The 19,195-nt window shown below is 37.6% G+C and overlaps 2 protein-coding genes and 2 non-coding genes across 4 annotated transcripts; 2 read left to right on the forward strand and 2 right to left on the reverse strand.

Annotated features, from left to right (window-relative positions):
• Positions 1-473: 473 nt before the first annotated feature.
• Positions 474-9,342, reverse strand: ccdc47 (coiled-coil domain containing 47). The gene is made up of 13 exons (XM_062438784.1): positions 9,242-9,342; positions 6,487-6,782; positions 6,274-6,375; positions 5,106-5,280; positions 4,283-4,404; positions 4,111-4,176; positions 3,514-3,615; positions 3,272-3,382; positions 3,086-3,171; positions 2,601-2,659; positions 2,387-2,496; positions 2,134-2,301; positions 474-1,200 (listed from the first exon to the last, which is right to left on the reverse strand). The coding sequence occupies exons 2-13, from the start codon at positions 6,772-6,774 to the stop codon at positions 1,120-1,122; spliced, it is 1,470 nt and encodes a 489-aa protein (XP_062294768.1). The 5' UTR covers positions 6,775-6,782; positions 9,242-9,342; the 3' UTR covers positions 474-1,119.
• A 2,446-nt stretch (positions 9,343-11,788) lies between these two features.
• Positions 11,789-18,615, forward strand: dcaf7 (ddb1 and cul4 associated factor 7). Its single transcript, XM_062439519.1, has 7 exons — positions 11,789-12,134; positions 13,469-13,627; positions 14,983-15,094; positions 15,206-15,324; positions 15,426-15,635; positions 15,887-16,004; positions 17,085-18,615. Exons 1-7 carry the CDS (start codon positions 11,997-11,999, stop codon positions 17,255-17,257), a joined length of 1,029 nt encoding a protein of 342 aa, XP_062295503.1. The 5' UTR covers positions 11,789-11,996; the 3' UTR covers positions 17,258-18,615.
• trnac-gca (transfer RNA cysteine (anticodon GCA)) lies at positions 14,730-14,801 on the forward strand. The gene has a single exon. It is a non-coding gene; the product is annotated as a tRNA-Cys (tRNA).
• Positions 18,616-18,721: 106 nt separating the features above from the next.
• Positions 18,722-18,793, reverse strand: trnac-gca (transfer RNA cysteine (anticodon GCA)). The gene has a single exon. It is a non-coding gene; the product is annotated as a tRNA-Cys (tRNA).
• Positions 18,794-19,195: the final 402 nt, after the last annotated feature.

Here is a 19,195-nt window from a genome sequence, read left to right on the forward strand (position 1 = left end):
TCATGTTGAGTCATCTGCACCATTATTATGTATAATCTGAATATAACCCAATTTAGTTAATTAAATGTTCATTTAAACTCTTAATCATTTCTAACCTCATATTTGTGGTTTTGCATTAAAATGATTGCATTATATTTTGACAAAGTATTGCAAATAAACATTACATAATATCACATTTGCCTATGAAGTAATCAGCGGTCTTATCACATCTAGACTAACAGTAATCAAAAGAGGCCTCCTCGGGTTAGACAGGTTCACTGTATCCATTTCAGCTTTGACATGGCAACACCGATGAAACCAAATCTAGTTCAGACCTGCTGACACAATCTACAAGTTAAATTTAGCATTTACGCCTCACCCATTTTGCCCCCAGCTCCCAGTTATAGACCCTCACTCTTTCGACTAATACCAAGAGGTCTGCAACTACGCCATTTTATGATCCACAAGCCATTAAAACACAACAATGGAAACAGTTTTCCAACAGACTCCAGTGCATTTTATTCATGTTTTGCTCAGATTTATTAGAAACAGCCTGCAAGAAAACCAAATCTCATGGCAGATATAAATTAAAATTTAATTGATAATATCATTTAAGATTATATTAATGCTAATATTAATTTTTTTTCCAATGAAACCACAGAGATGCTTTCATTCATCTAAAAAAAAAGTGGTACAATACATACCACCATATATATATATATTCAATGTGTTCTTTCCCAGCAGATTAAGTCTAAAAAAAAAAAAGAAAATAAAAAAAAAGCTCACTGAGTTATTAAGACGCAGCTTTCAAAAAACAGGTCTTTGATTAACGAGGATCGGACAGAAAAAAAATGGAAAAAAGAAACAAAACTAAAAATCCTGCCGTGAATTGTAGTGACAGATTTGACGGTTTCTCTCTTGAACATGGACAGTTCATTCAAGTCATTAAAAAGGTCGAGCTGCACCAAAAACATACAAAAAATGGAGCAAAGTGGTGACGGAAACAGCTAAAGCTTGACGCACCCAGGATGTGTGTTTTTAAGAGCTGCAGAGCTGTGAGGTTAGAAGCTGGAGAGTCGAGCCGAGTTGAGCACTGTTTTTCATTTTTTTTAATCCTTTCTTTCCCCTTGCGTTGTTCCTTCACATGGCTTTCACTTTGATCTGCTTCATCTTCATCTGCTTCTTTTCGATCTTCTTCTGCTCACGACGCTGGGCCGCTTCCTAAAAATAAAAAAAGGGAACAAATATTTCAGACACATATATGTATGTTGAAAATTAAGAGGTACTTTATATACACTTTATTTGTATGCTTTTCGGACAATATATAACAGGAATAATTTGGCACTTTAGGAAATACACTGATTCAGTTTCACATGTTTGTTTTATTAGTGCAATTTTTGGGTATATTAGTAATTATTCTAGTTTCTTTTTTACTGTGCAGTTATAGATGTGTTTTATGTTATGTGAGAATGTCACTGCTGTATCCAAGTAATTTCCTGAGAAGGATCAATAAAGTATTATCTATCTATCTATCTATCTATCTATCTATCTATCTATCTATCTATCTATCTATCTATCTATCTATCTATCCATCCATCCATCCATCCATCCATCCATCCATCCATCCATCCATCCATCCATCCATCCATCCATCTATGTATCTATCTATCTATCTATCTATCTATCCATCCATCCATCCATCCATCCATCCATCCATCCATCCATCCATCCATCCATCCATCCATCCATCCATCCATCCATCTATCTATCTTTACACTTTGGTTAATGATTTTCACTATATTCATATGTATTTCTTCCCCTTTAAAATCTATGCAATATCAACACCAGACTAATATTCCTCTGGCACAATATGTTACTATTTATTTTTATTTCCAAATGTTTTTATTGCTTGTTAACTTATTATTTATCTTTTTTTAATACCTATTTTTGCTATCCATCTGCTGCTGTGACGCTGTAAATTTCCCATTGTGGGACTAATAAAAGATGATCTTATTTTATCTTATGTACAGATTAAATAAATAAGTTATGACATGTTAACTGTTGAGCTTCAGATTGTGTTTAAATGTTTATGCTACGCTTCATATTTATTTCCCCTAAATGTTCAGCCACTCTTTTAAAATGTGTTTTTCAGACCTCCAGACGACGTTGTCTCTCAGGATCCTCCTCATTCATGATCCTCTCCTTCTCGGCTCTCTTCTTCTCCTCACGGCGAGTCTGAGCCGCCTCCTGACGCTGAGCGTGAGTCTGCTTCAGGAAGTTCTCCTCCACACGGGCTCGGTTTCTGTCAGCTTTCTGCTTCCCCTAAAAATACAAAGACACGAAGTTTACTTTAAAGCTCAAAATAGAGAAACATCAGTGATTTAGATGTGCTGTTCTGCTCGCTCACCTCTCTGTTGAGACGCAGCTTCTTGACCTTGTCGATGCTGTAGATCACCATGTTCATGAGAGGCAGCAGAGAGTCCATGTCTTTGGGAGAGGTGTTGCCCATGCCAGGCACTAAAACACACAACATTCAGTATACATTAAAAACACATCAGTGCAAATCAAACGGTGGGAGAATGGTCGAAAAGTAGGAGGGACAAAAACACTATTAGACTCACCATTAAATGTAAACAGCAGCGTTTTCTTGGTCTCAGGCAGCTTTAAGGGCTGACCCTCCCTGAAGAAACATGACAATACAGCGATTAGATAACAAGAAAATAAACCTTTTTTTTGGTTGTTACTTTATTTATTGAACAGATTTATTTTTTTAAGTCATGAACTGAGTTTATGTTATTTTTCTGTTATCTTTGAAACTGAACTGAGTGAGTTGGACTATTTTATTTGATGTGAACTTTAGTGAGTATCTTATGAAACCGGATTTATGGTCATTCAATACAAAGGGTGTGTTCACTGTAAATGGTTTTCATCCCTGGTGTGAAGTTTGATTTAAAACATATGAAAGTAAACTGACTGATCTTAAATGCCAGGAGAGAAACCTGGCTGGTTCCCCGAAAATGAAAATAAAACTAAAGTAGATCTCTTTAAAGTCAAACTGTCACAATGCATGTGAGAGATTAACAAAAGAAGATGACAAAATACTTACTCCTGCATAACTTTTGGACCAGAAAATTGGTCCGAAAAATGGATGGACTCGATCTTGTCAGCATTATTGGTGATGTAGTGTACCATCTAGAAACAGATTAAAATACATGAGAGAGGAAATCATAAAAGGCCAAATCGAGACTTTGCAGAGCCATTTTGTACTGATACTGTGTGAGAGTAAACGCACCTTGTTGTCCATCACCCCATCTGTGACCTCGCCCATCTCACTAAGAATAGTCAGTGAGTCAGGGAGTCCAAACTTGGCGCCAGACTTCGGCTTGTCCCCGCAGAACTCACTCTGTGAAGGAACGAAAATGGATAAAATGAACAAGAGACACATTAAAAAAGGGAAAGATTGCAGATTGGTAATAGTGGTAATAACAGTGTGAACGCATACTACAATTAAATCTAGCGGTGGAGGATATTTACCAAGTCCTGCATCTCCTTCTGAAGCCGCGCCATCGCCTTCTTGGTGCCCACGGCGAACACAAAGGTGTCCATGTCCTCTTCAGTCAGAGTCACTTTGATTTGCTGCAGACACACAATTCAATTCAGATCCTTATTAAAAAAAGGACACAGCTCATGGAGGGGGGGGGGTCCATATCACAATTTAATACAAAGTATATAAAAGAGAGAAAATAAATAAATAAACAGACAATATCTAAAAAGTCTGGTTCCACAGTCTAGACGAGAACTTGGCAGAACTCAGCTCAGGATTGGTTAAAACTAAAATAATACCATTAGCAAAATCAGATAATCTGCATGCACATCTATATATAAGATTTTGTATTACAGAAGTGCAAGTAGGTACACACATAGACAAACATTTGGCTTGCACTGAAGCTTCTTAGAGCTTTAAGCAGCAGCTTCATACTGTCATTATAAGCCACTGCGAGTCTCTGCATGCTGCTTTTTCTGTAGCAACGCCACAAACAGACAGACAGACGCTGTTGGTTAGACTGTATCTAAAAAGCATTGTCTGCCATATCTTGTCTCCACACACACTCTATCTGATCTGCTACGTACCACTTGATCACAGGCAGGCCTCATCATCCTGGCCAAAACGTTGAGCAGATCCTGCCTCTTCAGGAACTGGAGTAGACACACAAGATATATGTTGTTACATGTTATATTATTATAATATAAACACAATACACTGACACACTGACACACTGACACAGATCTGTACATGTCACACCTTGAGTTGGATCAGCATGCCTTCACAGCACACACGTCCGGAGCACCACAGGTTGTAGATGTGTTCGTTTTCCTGATTTAGCTTCCCAGTGCTCACCGCTTCTTTACTGGTGCCGTCGTCACCTACACATACAAATAATAATAATAATAATAATAACTTATATAGCACTTTTCAAAACAAGTGCTTTCGATAAAATAAAAACACAGAACATAGAAAAAACAATCGAGATTATAAAACATCATATCATAAAAACAGTAAAACCAACAATAGACAAATGCATGAAATGGAGATAAAATATAAAATTAAAAACAACAAAACAAAACAATAAGTTCCATAACTGAGGGGCACGGACAGAAAAGGCCTTTGTCCGCCCTTGGTAATAACACAGATAGGAGGAACAACTCAAAGACCATTTTTCTGAGGGTCTCATGCAGTGTTGAGGCTCATAGAGCACCAGAAAATCTATAATACTATTAATCTAAATCTATAATGTAGCAAGGAGCCTGACACTGTGGGGCCTTGAACTTGATCAATAAAATCAAATTCAATTCTAAAACTCAGGCAACCAATTCTCAGTTTACACATGTTCATTTCTACATCCTGATTTTCCTCATAGTTGTGGGACCTCCTCTGTTTCTCTTCCTGAGGTTGTTTTCCCTCCATTTTTGTCCCTGTTAAACAGCATGTTCTTTAACCAAATTGAGGGTCTAAGAATAGAGCTGGTTGTATATTGTGAAGACTGTAAAGCTCCTTCAGGCAAGTGTGTGATATTCTGTTGTTCTGTATACTACAGTAATAACAGGCCTGACACACTTCTACTCACCGACTAGTGCAAAGTTGCTCTCTAGCAGCTCTCTGTGTGAGTTGAACCAGGCCTGAGCGAGGCGGCTGTTCTTGTTCTTGCCGATGATGTAGTTCATGATGTAGGCGAGGAGGCCGGTCACCATCAGGATCTCCATGTAGTAACTCTCCCAGCTGTTCTGCAGATGAGCAGGAACCTGCGGAGAGAAACGTCAACAGGTGTTTAGGTATTTTAGCCAGATAGACCTGTTCATTATCTACTTATCGTACAATAACATGACCTGGTTCATTTCTTTTACCTCAGTATTGCCACATTTCACATTAGCAGCTAAGAGACTATTCATGTCACATTGGCTAAGCGAGTAGTTGCATCCATTCCTCATTGTGCACGTCCTGAGTGAAGACTGAAGAAGCGAGCAGCGCCGCTTATATTGAATCCAAGGTAAGTAACTCTGTCATGGCCCATAATGGCAGTCTGTGTTTCTACAGAAGAGTAGCCCCCACTCTCCAATCCCACCCCCCCAGCCTGCCTTTTACATCATTATGCTATTATACTATCATTATATCAGTGGTATAAAATGAACTTCAAATGAAAATAATATTGTTTATCGCAATTATTTCTGAGACAATATATCGTCCAACAACAAAAGTAGTTATCATGACAGGCCTACTTCCATAGTAATACTTTATTTAACTACTTGAAACCACTTTAGCAACTAAATTCAATGGCAGTTTAATAACTATGGAGTAATTTAGCTGTAAAACTGTTTTTTTCATTACATAAACAGCACACTCAAATCATTATTTTAGGGTCGGTTTAGGACACACAAAATTAGGTTACTTAAAAAAATTATTTTATTTTATTTTTTTTATTTTTCTAAATTGTTCTTAAATTGTTTTATTAAATAGAAATTATTACCATACTATGGTTTTTGATGATTGTAATTACTCAACTGACACTTTAAATTAGTTTCAAATTAGTTTTAACTCCTCAGTGTGTTCTCGAGTTTAATAAAGCTTGAATGAATGAATGAATGAATGAATGAATTTAAACATTTTAGTGCAGTGTGACCTGAACATAAAACACATCATATAGGAAAGTATGATTTGCAGTCAGCAGCAAACATTTCAACAGTCACAGCTCATGTGATAATTGCTCTGAGGAGATTTCAGCAATAAGCCGAGCTTACCGTGTGGATTATAAGAGGGTCTTTCATGGAGTGACCCGTCTTCTCCATGTCTCCGATCCCCTCAAACTCCTCCTGGTCATATTTGCTGTACATGTCTTGATCCTGCAGAAATATTAGATTGAGTTAAGCTATTATTATGATGCATTTATTAATAAAAAAGTGAGATATTATAGAAAAAAATGGTTAAAATAAAGTTAATAAACAGCAACATACCTGATTATCTCCATCTTCGAAGCCGTCCATGCCGTCCTCCAGCTCGACAGTGGCTTCATCTTCATCCTCGTCTTCTTCGGGCTGCGAGGAAGGGCTGGCTCTCGGCGGAGGGGCGGTTTCTGCTTCGGCCGCCATGTCGTCGTTCATGTCTTCGAACTCGGCGAAGTCGTTGTCGTCGAAGTCTGCGATGTCCTCGCCGTCGTCGAAGTCATCATTGTAGCGTCCCCTGGATACGGGGAAGGCCAGGAGGAGAAGCAGAGCGGGTATCAGGAGATACGCACTTCGCATGGTGGGACCTGCAGAGTGGAGGAGCAAAGTGAGGAGAGCTGATACGACAGACGAGGAAACATGTGAATAAGGACGGTTTAATGTGTCATATAAAGCTTAATACAAGAAAAATCTCACACAAACCCTCAATTAATTGTTTAAAGTATTTTCTAAAGCAAAAAAATCCAACATTAGCTGGTTCCAACTTTCCAAATGTGAAGATTTGCTGTCTTTTTTTTGTCTTATGTGACTGTTTGTTAGATTTGAACATGTCACGATGGCATTTTTCTATTTTCTGACCAAAAAATTACTTATTAAAGTAATCGTCGTATTATTTATATCATGAAAATTATAATTAGTTGGAGCCCTAGTTGCAACTTTTAACATCTTTTCATATTCATCAGCTGTCGTTAAATGATGACTGAGGATTGTGCTTAAATCATATCACAGTAGGACTGCAACTAACAAGTTTTTAATTTGAAAGATCAAATCGAATTTTGCACCAAAAAAGTCAAACTCTGTTTCATAAAGATCCAAGATACAACCTAACATGTCTTATTTTGTCCCAACCAACAGACCGCAACCCAAAGATGTTCTGTTTCTAGTGATAGAAAACTAATGAAACCAAAAAACTTTCATCTTTAAGAAGCTGGAACAAGAGGATTTTGGCATCTTTTTTTAATTTAATCTAACGCAACTACGACAAACCCCCCTGAAACAAACTCATAATGATTGCACAATTATCCAAAATGGCTGATTGGTTTTCTGTCACTCTATTAATCATTACAGCTCAACATCTCAGTGACACATAACATGCACTACAAGTCCATTAAGTGCAGTGAGAGTGTCCACCTGCTACAATCCATCACTTCAACACATTTTAAACATGTCAATCCTCTAAAACATTTCACTTGACTGCTGACTCTTATGTGACAATAAATATGTGAAACAAACCAAATTCACAATTTTTTCAAGTCTGTCTTAAAACAACAGTCAAGCTTTTCTTGCTGTAATCATTCCTCCTGTTCATATTGATCATTACAAGACTGCAGTAGGCAAAACTTTAGTTTAACTGTTCAGCCCAGTTAGATAGATAGATGTACTTTATGGATGTCAAAATGGGATTTTTTTTGTTACAGCAGCAGCTCAGTAAAGTAAGAAATTAACCTTAACATACCCAACGAGGGAATTTGATGCTGAAAAGATTGTAAATGTGGCAGGAAAGGAAGGCATGACTGAAACTACTATTAATTAGCTGCAATATTAATGACTCCAAAACAAGACATTCCTTCATTCTGATGAAGCTTTTTATGGGTGAACACACTTTTGCTCAATTTGTTATATTAAAAGACGGTTCACAGTTTTTCCAAGTGTGTCGTACGACAACAGTCAGGAGCCCAAATAAACATTGAAACCTGTTTTTCTAGCTGTGATCATTCTTCCTGTTTATACTGGCAATTAGAAGATCCCTTCATGATGCACTTATGGAGGACTAAATCCACAGTCCTCCTTCTGTGCAAAAATGTAAGTTTATCAGAAGTTTTAAAGTTTATCTGAAGCTAATATGAAGCTTCATTCATCCAAATGAGTCAAATAAAGTAGGTATGTTTCAACATTACAGTCTTTTTAGTGCCAAAGTCCCTCTTTTTGTTACTATACTTTAACCACAGCTCAACAGGGAAACACAAAGAGGGAATTTGATGCTAAAAAGACTATAAATGTGGCAGATATGAACTCAGACTGCTGAAGCCTCATATAAGCTTCACACCAACTTTTAAATGACTGTCCTCCATCACTTTATATTAAAGCACATTTGAAGGGGATCTTTTAATACTCAGTATGAACAAGAGGAATGAAACATGGTGACCCTGTCCTTTTAAACTGGTCCATGCATTCACGTGATAAATATCCCCCAAAGGACCCATGACCAGCTGGGGAAACAATGACTCAGGAATAAAAGACAACATTAATATAACTTAACATCCAGATAAAAATGTAATAATGAAACAAGCCTTTCTGAGAGGAGGGGAGGGGGGGGCTAAGATAGGATAATCCAGACGGAAGCAGCTGCACCATATGTGGTTTGAATCTAGTGAATAATCAACCAGAAAGAAAAACTGTCGCTGGCACAAGTTTCACTAACAAACCTCAAATCATTGCAACACACTTTTGCTGCTAACAAGCTCAAATACACCTGGTTATATTCGGTTTTAAAGTTAAAACTACTTAATTAGAGGGTACTTACCTGGTGACATATGTAGGATTAAACCCCTTTACTCCTAATCATTCCTACCAGACCCTTCCCCCCTCTCAGCACTCTCCCACTTCATCATTAGCTAGTAAATCTGGTATTAGCATGCTAACTGTGGCTAACTAGCATGGCAACCAAAGCTATGAACCTGAGCAGCCATTTTTCCTGTCTCTCTTTAACACTCAAACGAGCCATAAGAATCAAATAGATGACATGATTTTTTTCCCAGCAGCTTACCTAGTGATTTACTGTGACAATAAACGTGAAACAGGTTGAGCCCAAGTAGCCTGAACTGTCCTTGTAGTGGAGATGTGACGCCTATAGTGGTTTTTTTCTGATTCTTCTTCGCTGGTGTTAATTAGCGGTTGATAAACAGCAGCTCGGTGCATTAGTGCCACCAGCTGGTATGAAGCGTGGAGTACAATGTCGATTATACACCAAATCTCATATAAAAACCTCATATATTCTCAATCAAATTAACTAATTTAAGATACTGGAATAGGATTGGGTGACATTATTTATTTATTTTATATTTTTGTTTATTTGCACATATAAAATAAAAGTCAGAGAAAAATAGTAAAATAAAAATAAAACACATGTGCAGGTGAGGTTTAAACCCACTCTGGCCTTATCTTAAAACCTCACATAAAAATGAAATAACAAAAACATAACAGTAACAGAAATAGGATTCACTTAAATAATATTACATACAAAGAATGCAAAAATGAAATAAAGGCAAACAGCAAACACGTATAAGTTAAATACAGAACAAAATAAATAAATAAATAAATTCACAAAACATTACAAAATCTGGATTATGTACAAAATCTTTTGTCATTAGAACATTTTTATGTTTCATTTTGTATCTGGGCAAAGGCAGAGAATCAGTAAGTAAATGCAAATGTCTATTCCTTAACTGGGCTCCAGAGTATCTCTTTGAAAACTGCCCTTGAGATTGTATGGTAGGCTACTTTACACTTCAAAAAAAGTGGAGTAGTTGCATCACAATAAATTGAGAAAGTTGCCACAAAATGTTTCTGCAGCAATAATATTTTATGAAGATATGTGGGGAATATATTTGGATACTGGATAAACTGGAGGTGGTGGGAGAAAGGAGATTGATGGCCAAGCTACATTTTCTGATGAACAATGACTCCCACCACCATGAGGGACACTGCACTGGAGAGCTCCGTCAGGCTTCAACGACAGACTCTTTCACCCAAAGTGTGTGAAGGAGAGATATCGCAGAGGTCCTTCCTCTCTGCAGCTGTCAGACTGTATCAGCATTGCTCCAAGTAGACCTCACAACCCCCCCCCAACCTAGACAGCTTCACAAACTAAACCTTTAATGTACATGACTGTGCAATATCAGCATTTTTAGTACACTATTAGTACTATTTACCTTTATCAACTACTTTGTAGAGATGATGTGCTGTCTAGTTGTTCTTATAACAATGACAAATAAACTTAAAACTATTACTTCAGTTAAACTGTGCAATACTTGTTTTTCACTTTAAAACCTGTGCAATAACAATATCAAACTCTTATAATTTAACACCAATATTACTCTTGTACAAAATGTTACTATTTACTTTTTTAAACTATATTTTTTACTACTATTGTCTTATTATCTCTTGTGTACTCACTTATTATTTAGTGTTCTTTATTATTTCTTTTTTTTTTGCTATCCATTTTGTTGCTGCAATAATGTACATTTCCACACTATGGGACTAATAAGATAAGATAATATAGTCCTTTATGAGTCCCAATGTATTACTTATGTATTAGCTCCATCCAAAGCTTTTTATTTCCCTCCTCTCCTTTTCTCACTGACTCCACTCGACCTGTTTTTTAAAGTTGTGTCTTCATTTATCTGGTCTTTCATGTATAAATGTCCTGCATGTTATAAAGATATACACAATTGTCTCAGCATGATGGCACAGCGTACAAAGACGCGCTGGATGTTTTCTTATACGATGCGCCTGAAGCTCCACACAGTCTCAGCCTTTCAAAGCTAAAGTACCGCCACTTATATCGCGCCTTTCTGCTTAATTTAAAAGTTTAATTTGGCGGTTTTGAGTGTTTTACCGGAAGTATTTGTGTGTTAGAATGTCTGTCTTTATCTCTGTAGCTGCAATTGGTAAAATTCTGGGTGTCAATTGCCCTCCAGTGGTCACAGCATGTAACTATAACAATAAAAAAAAACTCATGAAATATTATTTAATACCAGTGTACTGGCATATGGAGTATTTTTTTTAAATAACTATATTGGTACTTTTGCTGAAGTAAAGGATTTGAATACTTCTTTCACCACTGCTATAAGTGAAGGTGATGTGTTTGTCCAAGAGACTCATTTTACTGAATTTGAGTTTGAGTGTTTTTAGCATACAGTCTATGGTTTTTAGGCTCTATATTTCGAAATAAGATCACACTTTCTTTTTTCTTTTTTTATATTTTGTTTTGATACTTATATACTTTTACTGTAATACTTTAACTACATCAAGCTCATAATATTTATGTACTTTTACTGTAATACTTTAACTACATCACTCATAATACTTATGTACTTTTACTGCAATACTTTACTTACATCAAGCTCATAATACTTATGTACTTTTACTGTGAATGTGATGTGTTTGTCCAAGAGACTCATTTTACTGAATTTGAGTTTGAGTGTTTCAAAATAAGATGACACTTTCTTTTTATTTTATTTTATATATTTTGTTTTGAAAAGCGTAACCGGAAGCCTTCTACCTCCATTGGACTTGTCGTTTCTCCCTCGGTCGTTACGAGCAATGCCACTCTTTTGTTAAGTAAAGTGGTGAGAACATCTCCTTAAAAACACGCTTTATCCACTCAGATGGTCATTATTAGCAGCTCGTCTGGTGACATTTTACGCTCGGCCCAGTTGATCTAAACCCCCTTTTTGATCGTTTCCTAGCAACGAGGACTTATTTTGGTAGAGTTCGGCTAACGCTATCGTGTTAGCTCGATGTCGCTGCACGGCAAAAGAAAAGAGATCTATAAATACGAGGCGCCATGGACGGTGTATGCCATGAACTGGAGCGTCCGCCCGGACAAACGCTTTCGGCTGGCCCTTGGCAGCTTCGTGGAGGAGTATAATAACAAGGTGCGTAGTGGCTATTTTTCTTTCTTTCTTTCTCTGTCTATATATGAGACAAAGCTAAAGATACTAGTAGCTAGTAGCGAGCTAATTTTGCTAATGCTAATGATAACCCTGCGCATCAAATCACAATCAATGTTGATTTTTCAGTGATGTTAAAATAATAAGAGGTGTGTTTAATAGTGTTATAATTTAGTGATGGTATATCTGTGTGTGTATATATCTAGGTGAGAACGGATTTTAGTTGTCACACTTCTTTTTTTTTATTACTTTCCTTTTGAATTCCTCATAAACTGCATCTTTAATAGAAATTCCCTTTTAAATAGGTAATGAAACCAAAAGTATCAAGTAGGAATAAAGTGGTCTTACTCTCCTTAAGCTGTTTCTGCTCAAAAGATGTGGAAAATATGTCTTGTGCCCATTGTGGGATTGGTTGTCCCTGTGTTGTTTAAATGGGGGAAACTAAAACAATGGAGGCTATTCTTAGAAATGAATTTAACATGGTAAGTTTCATTGAAATACAACAATCTAACACATCTCCTGCATCAAGAGAACATAAACAGGAGAAATAATTCACATACTTGTATTTTTATTGATTTATCCTTATATAACAATATTGGGCAGTTTCACCTTTTTGTCTCTGAAGTTCTTGGTAATTTTGCTGTCTAAAAAGAAAGAAAGGACTCGCTATGTAACACCATATATATATGTGACAACCAACCATGAAGAGACTGTGACAAACATCCCCAACCATAATATTTAAATGGGGAAACAAATAAAATTGGAGGTAATCTTAGAAATTACTTTAAATGTCAAGTTTTATTGAAATACAACAACCTAACAAGTCTCCTGCATCAAGAGAACATAAATCATTCCTATAAGTGCTTTTAAAAAAAAAAATCCTTATATAACAATATTGTGCAGTTTAACCTCTCTGACTGCTCTGAGTGTTACATCTGAAGGAGTCTGACCCTTAATTGACTTCATGGCAACATTCCTGCTAATTTTTCTCTCTAGAAAGAAAGAAAGAAAGGGAATGGATATATCATGCCTTATATGTGACAAACAAGAGCCTAGAAGAGAAACACTGAACAGCCCATCTCTCATCTCGATGTGAAGTGGTTTACTCCAGAAATGACCTTCAATGTAACATCTCACCCAAATTCCGAAACCTTCAGTACTAACACTTTTTAATAGCGCACTTTAGGGACCGAGATCTAACGACTGTGACAACTAACCCCGTTCTCCCCTACTTCTATTTTAAAACTCCTCATTCGGCTCTGTGGTGGTTTTTTATTTTTTTAGTAATATCCAGGTTTTATGTTTTTTCCCCCCTTTAGGTGCAGCTGGTGGGTCTGGAAGAGGAGAGCTCAGAGTTCGTCTGCAGGAACACGTTTGACCATCCTTACCCCACCACCAAGATCATGTGGATTCCAGACACTAAGGGGGTTTACCCAGACCTGCTGGCCACCAGTGGGGACTACCTGCGTATATGGAGGGTAAGGGTCTCTCTCACCCTCCTGGACATGGTGTTACTGTAGTGGAGAAGTCTTGTATCTAGTTTATATTGACATTTATGGACATTAAATCTTATAAAAAGACCAAAACCAACAGTTAATTGACTCCACCAACAAGTATTAGATTAGACTTTAAGACAAATAGAGCTGCAACAACTAATCGCACAGTATATGGAGGGTAAGGGTCTCTCTCCCTGGACATGGTGTTTATGTAGAGGGGGAAATCTTGTGATTTATATACAATTTTCCCCATTGTTGTACTAATAAAGGAATATCTTATCTAGTAATAATTTATATTGTGCTTTACGATCATCAAATATCATAAAGAAAAGACCAAAACCAACAATAAATTGACCCCTTTAACAAGTATTAGCTTTGTAAATAATAACATAATAGACAATAACAAAGAGAGAGCTGCAGCAATTCATCGATTAGTTGCCAACCCTTATGTTAATCAATATTTGGTCATAACTCTATATTTAAACACAAGATCATACTTTCTATTTTTAAATATTCTGTTTAACTGAATATCTTAGAGTTGTTGGTTGGGACAAAACAAGACATTTGAGGATGTAACCTTTGGCTCAGGGAAACAGACAATTGCAACTCTGTGTTGCGAACATAAAAACGGGACATTATATAAAACATACTACATTAAATAGAAATAAAACAGAATAAATCTAAATAAGAAATTACATATCATAAAATAAAGTGTGTAGCAGCATGAGTGCATTACATTCTCCTTAGTTTTTTTTAATCTTATTTAAACAAAAAGTTTGATCTCAGTGGTAATACAAAGTCAACCCAGTTTTACCAGATTCTAATCTGACAGAAAAGGCCTCTGTCAAATCATATATTTCACACCTTATGCTTGAACCATCTTCTAAAGTAGTATAAAGAGGAATTTAACTGGTCATGTGCTTCCACTGCTAGTCTTCCTCCTCCTCCTCCTCCCTTTAAGCTCATGCTGGGAGCTGATATGCAAACACAGCAGGAGAGGGAGGAGCGTTACATTAACTTTCACAGGTAAACAAGGGCCTGGTGACTCATTTAAAAGCACCACCAAAGTAAAGTAAAAGTGTCAGGGGGTATAGCTCAGTGGTAGAGCATTTGACTGCAGATCAAGAGGTCCCCGGTTCAAATCCGGATGCCCCCTCTTTTTTCGCACACCCTGTGGACTGCAGTAGTTCATGACTCACCTGCAATAGATGATATAGGACATCAACATCATATTCAGTTATAGGATAAAAACAATGTAATCTCTACTGTGGGGATAAGATCAGTTTGTTTAATGTATTTTGAAAGTCTACTGAATTCTTTAACGTTTATTCTTGCAGGTCAGCGACACAGAAACACGTCTCGAATGTTTGCTGAATAACAACAAGAACTCAGACTTCTGCGCTCCGCTCACCTCCTTCGACTGGAATGAGGTTGATCCCAATCTGCTGGGTAAGAAATCCACTTGCTGATTTAATAATCAGGAGGCCAAAAGTCCGACTTTATTGTTCTTTCGCACGAGGTGTTTTGAATTTCTAACATGCTTCTTTATTTATTGTGCAGGCACGTCCAGCATTGACACCACCTGTACTATCTGGGGGTTGGAGACCGGTCAGGTGTTGGGACGAGTCAACCTGGTGTCCGGTCATGTGAAGACCCAGCTGATCGCTCACGACAAAGAGGTGTGTGCCTTGTTTACTAGTTTATTACGGCAAAATTAAACCTGAATCACAGTAGATAGAGTATTAAATATTAAAATATGTGTCTCAATGTATCTGTGTAGGTGTATGACATCGCGTTCAGCCGTGCAGGAGGTGGTAGAGACATGTTCGCCTCTGTGGGAGCCGACGGTTCGGTCCGCATGTTCGACCTGCGGCACCTGGAGCACAGCACCATTATTTATGAAGATCCCCAACACCACCCGCTGCTCCGCCTCTGCTGGAACAAGCAGGACCCCAACTACCTGGCCACGATGGCAATGGACGGCATGGAGGTCAGTGAGATATAGGTTCTTATAGCCTATCGCTGAATATGTGTCTGTGCCAGTAAGCATGTTTGCTGGCACGATGAAATACTGAATTTTATGGACACTTATTTAACATTCACATCATATTTTATACATGATATTATATAAGTCCTAAAAAAATAACTTCATGGGAGCTTGGTACCTCTCAGCAACTTGGATTTGAGTGTGTTTTCTATCCAGGTTAGTCTGTATCATTAATATTTCTCTGTGTGTTGTAGGTGGTCATCTTGGATGTTCGTGTTCCCTGCACGCCTGTGGCTCGGCTGAACAACCATCGTGCCTGTGTTAACGGCATCGCCTGGGCTCCCCACTCCTCATGTCACATCTGTACCGCAGGTAATGCTAATCTGACAAGTTCAGTGCACGTCACGCTGTTGGAGACGAGTCTAAATAATGTGTCGGTCACAATTTGTGTGTCAGACTGTTCGATATTGGATTTTGAACACTTGGTGAATTTTAGGGCTACAATATAAACTAAGATGCAAAAATAGGACAGACATTGTCCATTGGCATTGTTCATTTGCACCACTCTCGTGTTTTTATAATGTAGCTAAAAAATAAACACGTTTGGATACAGTGCAGGCGTTTCTATACATAAGAAAACCTCAAAAGAGAAAAAACAAAAACTAGCAGCAAACGCATAATTTCATTATTGTAATCTGACAATTATTATCTCAATTAATCATTTTCTCTATAAAATATCAGAACATGGTAAAAATCACCTGTTATACTTTCATAAAGCTCATGGTGATGTCTTCAATGCCTCGTTTTGTCTGATCAATTGGTCAAAATCCAAAGAGAGACTCAACGACGATCAATCGATGATCAAAATACTTTTCTGACAGTAGAGACCGTCACATAGTCAGAATTTGGTCACAGCCAGTCTTTAGTCTTTGGATCACATAAAGGATAAATTCACAGTTTTTCAAGAGTGTCTTAAAAATGTGTTTGTTTATATGAAACTTATATAAGACTTCAGCAGTCTGAGTTAGTCATATCAAGTGGATATCTGACACATTTACAGTCTTTTTAGCATCAAATTCCCTCTTAGTGTTTCCTCTGTTGAGCTGTGGTGGAAGTATAGTAACAAAAAGAGGGACTTAGGCACTAAAAAGACGGACTCATTTGGACGACTGAAGCTTCATATTAGCTTCAAATTAAATTTTTAAGTGATATTTTTGCACAGAAGGAAGACTGTGGATTTTGTCCCCCATCACTTACATTGTTAGTGCATTATGAAGGGATCCCTTTTAAGTAAGCTATTGTTGATAAGATAAGACTTGTTTTTCCCATGATTGCAGCTTCTCATTGTGGTGTAATATCAAGTGTAAAGTGACCCTGGATTTCCTTAATCTCCCGCCACTTTAGCTTCGTGTATTTCCTTTAATTCTCACTCTGAGTATCGTCTCCTCTCAGCCGATGACCACCAGGCCCTGATATGGGACATCCAGCAGATGCCGCGGGCCATTGAAGATCCCATCCTGGCCTACACAGCCGAAGGGGAGATCAACAACGTGCAGTGGGCCTCCACACAGCCGGACTGGATCGCCATCTGCTACAACAACTGCCTGGAGATACTGCGTGTCTGAAGTTAAACCACAGACACTCAGACGGAGAAGAAGAAGAAGAAGAAGAAGAGGAGAAGGGGCGTTGTTTCAGATTTGGACTTAATTATTATTATTGTTTTTTGTTTTTTTTGTCCTCGTCCCACTGATTTCAAAACGAGGACGAAGTCACGTGTGAACTTTCTGAACGTGTCCGGAGTATCCCGCACCTACTCCACAATAACCTGGTTTACATCTTTTTTTCTTCTTCTTCCACGTCTTTTACTCCATACTATTTCTTCTTCTAAAATGTGTTTTTAAAAGAAGAAAAAAAGCTCTTATTTATTTTATTATTTTCTCTCTTTTTTTTTTGCTCAAATGGTAGTGTTCAGCATCTGTAAAAAACAAACAAACAAAAAAACAACAACAACAACAGGATTTTATACTTCTCTTGGTGTGAGTTTTGATTTCGGCCGGCTGTGAGATTATCATGAAGGGTTTATATAGATGTCGTGTGGGTTTTTTTCATCCGTTTTTGATTTTGTAAAGGTTGATACAAACTCCTGTAGGTGGCAGACAACCTCTCTTTCCCTCTCTCTAATATGTAGGAAATATGTTGTAGCCTTCTCGTGGACTCTCATACAAGGATCAATATATTATAGTCTTGTTTACCCCTGTGGCAATTTAAACTGTTCAATATCCTCCCCTCTCTCTCTCTCTTTCTCCCCCTTTCTCTTTTTTCTCTCTCACTCTCTCTCCAAATGATTGTATCCAGGCTCAAGCTTGTGGTCCTGTACAACTTTTTTTTATATTTAAAAAAAGCTGTAAAAAAATAAGCTGAGAGGGATTCATATCGTCACTGCAGTGCTGTCTGTCATCATATGGTGTGTTTTAGTTCGGCTGGTGATGCTGTGTGTGTGTGTGTGTGTGTGCGTGTGCGTGTGCGTGTGCGTGAGTGTGAGAGGCAGCCCATGTACAGCAATACTCAAGAACCTACCAGAGCAATGTTATTCAGCCTTTTTAGCCTCCTTATTATTCTCTCTTCTCCTCTCTTTTTTTTTTATTTGTATAAGATTGTGCTGCTTCTTCTTCTTCTCCTCTCTCGTCGAGACTTGTGTTAGAGTGAGTTGTGAAGTGAACGAGGAGGAGATTGATAACAACTTTCTGACTTGACTGAGTGTCTGTGTCTGCCTCTATTTCTATTTCTCTCTTTCTGTTGTTTTTTTCCCCTAATACTTAAAGGGTCATGTCCTTGTAGCATGCCATTTACAAGGCAAAATGTACATACATATAAATATATCGACTTAAGACATTGGTAAGCCAAGTGTTCATGTTGTAGCTTTTTTCATAAAGTTTATTATTGAATTTGCTCTAATAAATTGTATTCCTCCATGTCTTAGGAAGCTAAGTTGTCACTGTACTTTATTATATTGAGAAATGACAGTCATCTAGTGTTATTAAGAGATATGTTATTGATCTATTGGCATGATTTTGGGCGTGGGAAAAGAGAGGGGGCACCCGGATTTGAACCGGGGACCTCTTGATCTGCAGTCAAATGCTCTACCACTGAGCTATACCCCCTGACACTTTTATGTGACTTTGGTGGTGCTTTTAAATTAGTCACCAGTCCCTTGTTTACCTGTGAAAGTTGATGTAACGCTCCTCCCTCTCCTGCTGTGTTTGCATATCAGCTCCCAGCATGAGCTTAAAGGGAGGGAGGAGGAGGAGGACTAGCAGTGGAAGCACATGACAAGTTAAATTCCTCTTTATACTATCCAAAGTAAAATATATCTGGCTCACTTAAAGTTAAAGAAATATGAAGATTGTTTTATCGCCCAGGTTTGATCAGCTGTGTTTCTCTGGTGGTTGCTTTAATATAAGAGCACTTAAAGAGGTTTGATCCCTCTTCTCTACTCTCTCTGTGCCGCATCTCTTGTGACTTTGAGTCAAGCTAATCAAATCTGCGAATTGGGATCAATTTAG

The sequence above is a fragment of the Scomber scombrus genome, chromosome 18 (genome assembly GCF_963691925.1).
Source record: "Scomber scombrus chromosome 18, fScoSco1.1, whole genome shotgun sequence".
Lineage (NCBI taxonomy): Eukaryota > Metazoa > Chordata > Actinopteri > Scombriformes > Scombridae > Scomber > Scomber scombrus.

What these genes read in the sequence shown, in the direction of transcription:
- ccdc47 (XM_062438784.1), bottom strand. Translation starts at nt 6,774, where the DNA reads ATGCGAAGTGCGTATCTCCTGATACCCGCTCTGCTTCTCCTCCTGGCC. An exon ending in GCATGCTGATCCAACTCAAG is followed by an intron (nt 4,177 to 4,282) that starts GTGTGACATGTA and finishes TGTCTACTCCAG; the next exon opens with TTCCTGAAGAGGCAGGATCT. An exon ending in AGAAGGAGATGCAGGACTTG is followed by an intron (nt 3,383 to 3,513) that starts GTAAATATCCTC and finishes GTTCCTTCACAG; the next exon opens with AGTGAGTTCTGCGGGGACAA.
- dcaf7 (XM_062439519.1), top strand. Translation starts at nt 11,997, where the DNA reads ATGTCGCTGCACGGCAAAAGAAAAGAGATCTATAAATACGAGGCGCCA. An exon ending in ACTACCTGCGTATATGGAGG is followed by an intron (nt 13,628 to 14,982) that starts GTAAGGGTCTCT and finishes TTATTCTTGCAG; the next exon opens with GTCAGCGACACAGAAACACG. An exon ending in TGGCAATGGACGGCATGGAG is followed by an intron (nt 15,636 to 15,886) that starts GTCAGTGAGATA and finishes TGTGTGTTGTAG; the next exon opens with GTGGTCATCTTGGATGTTCG.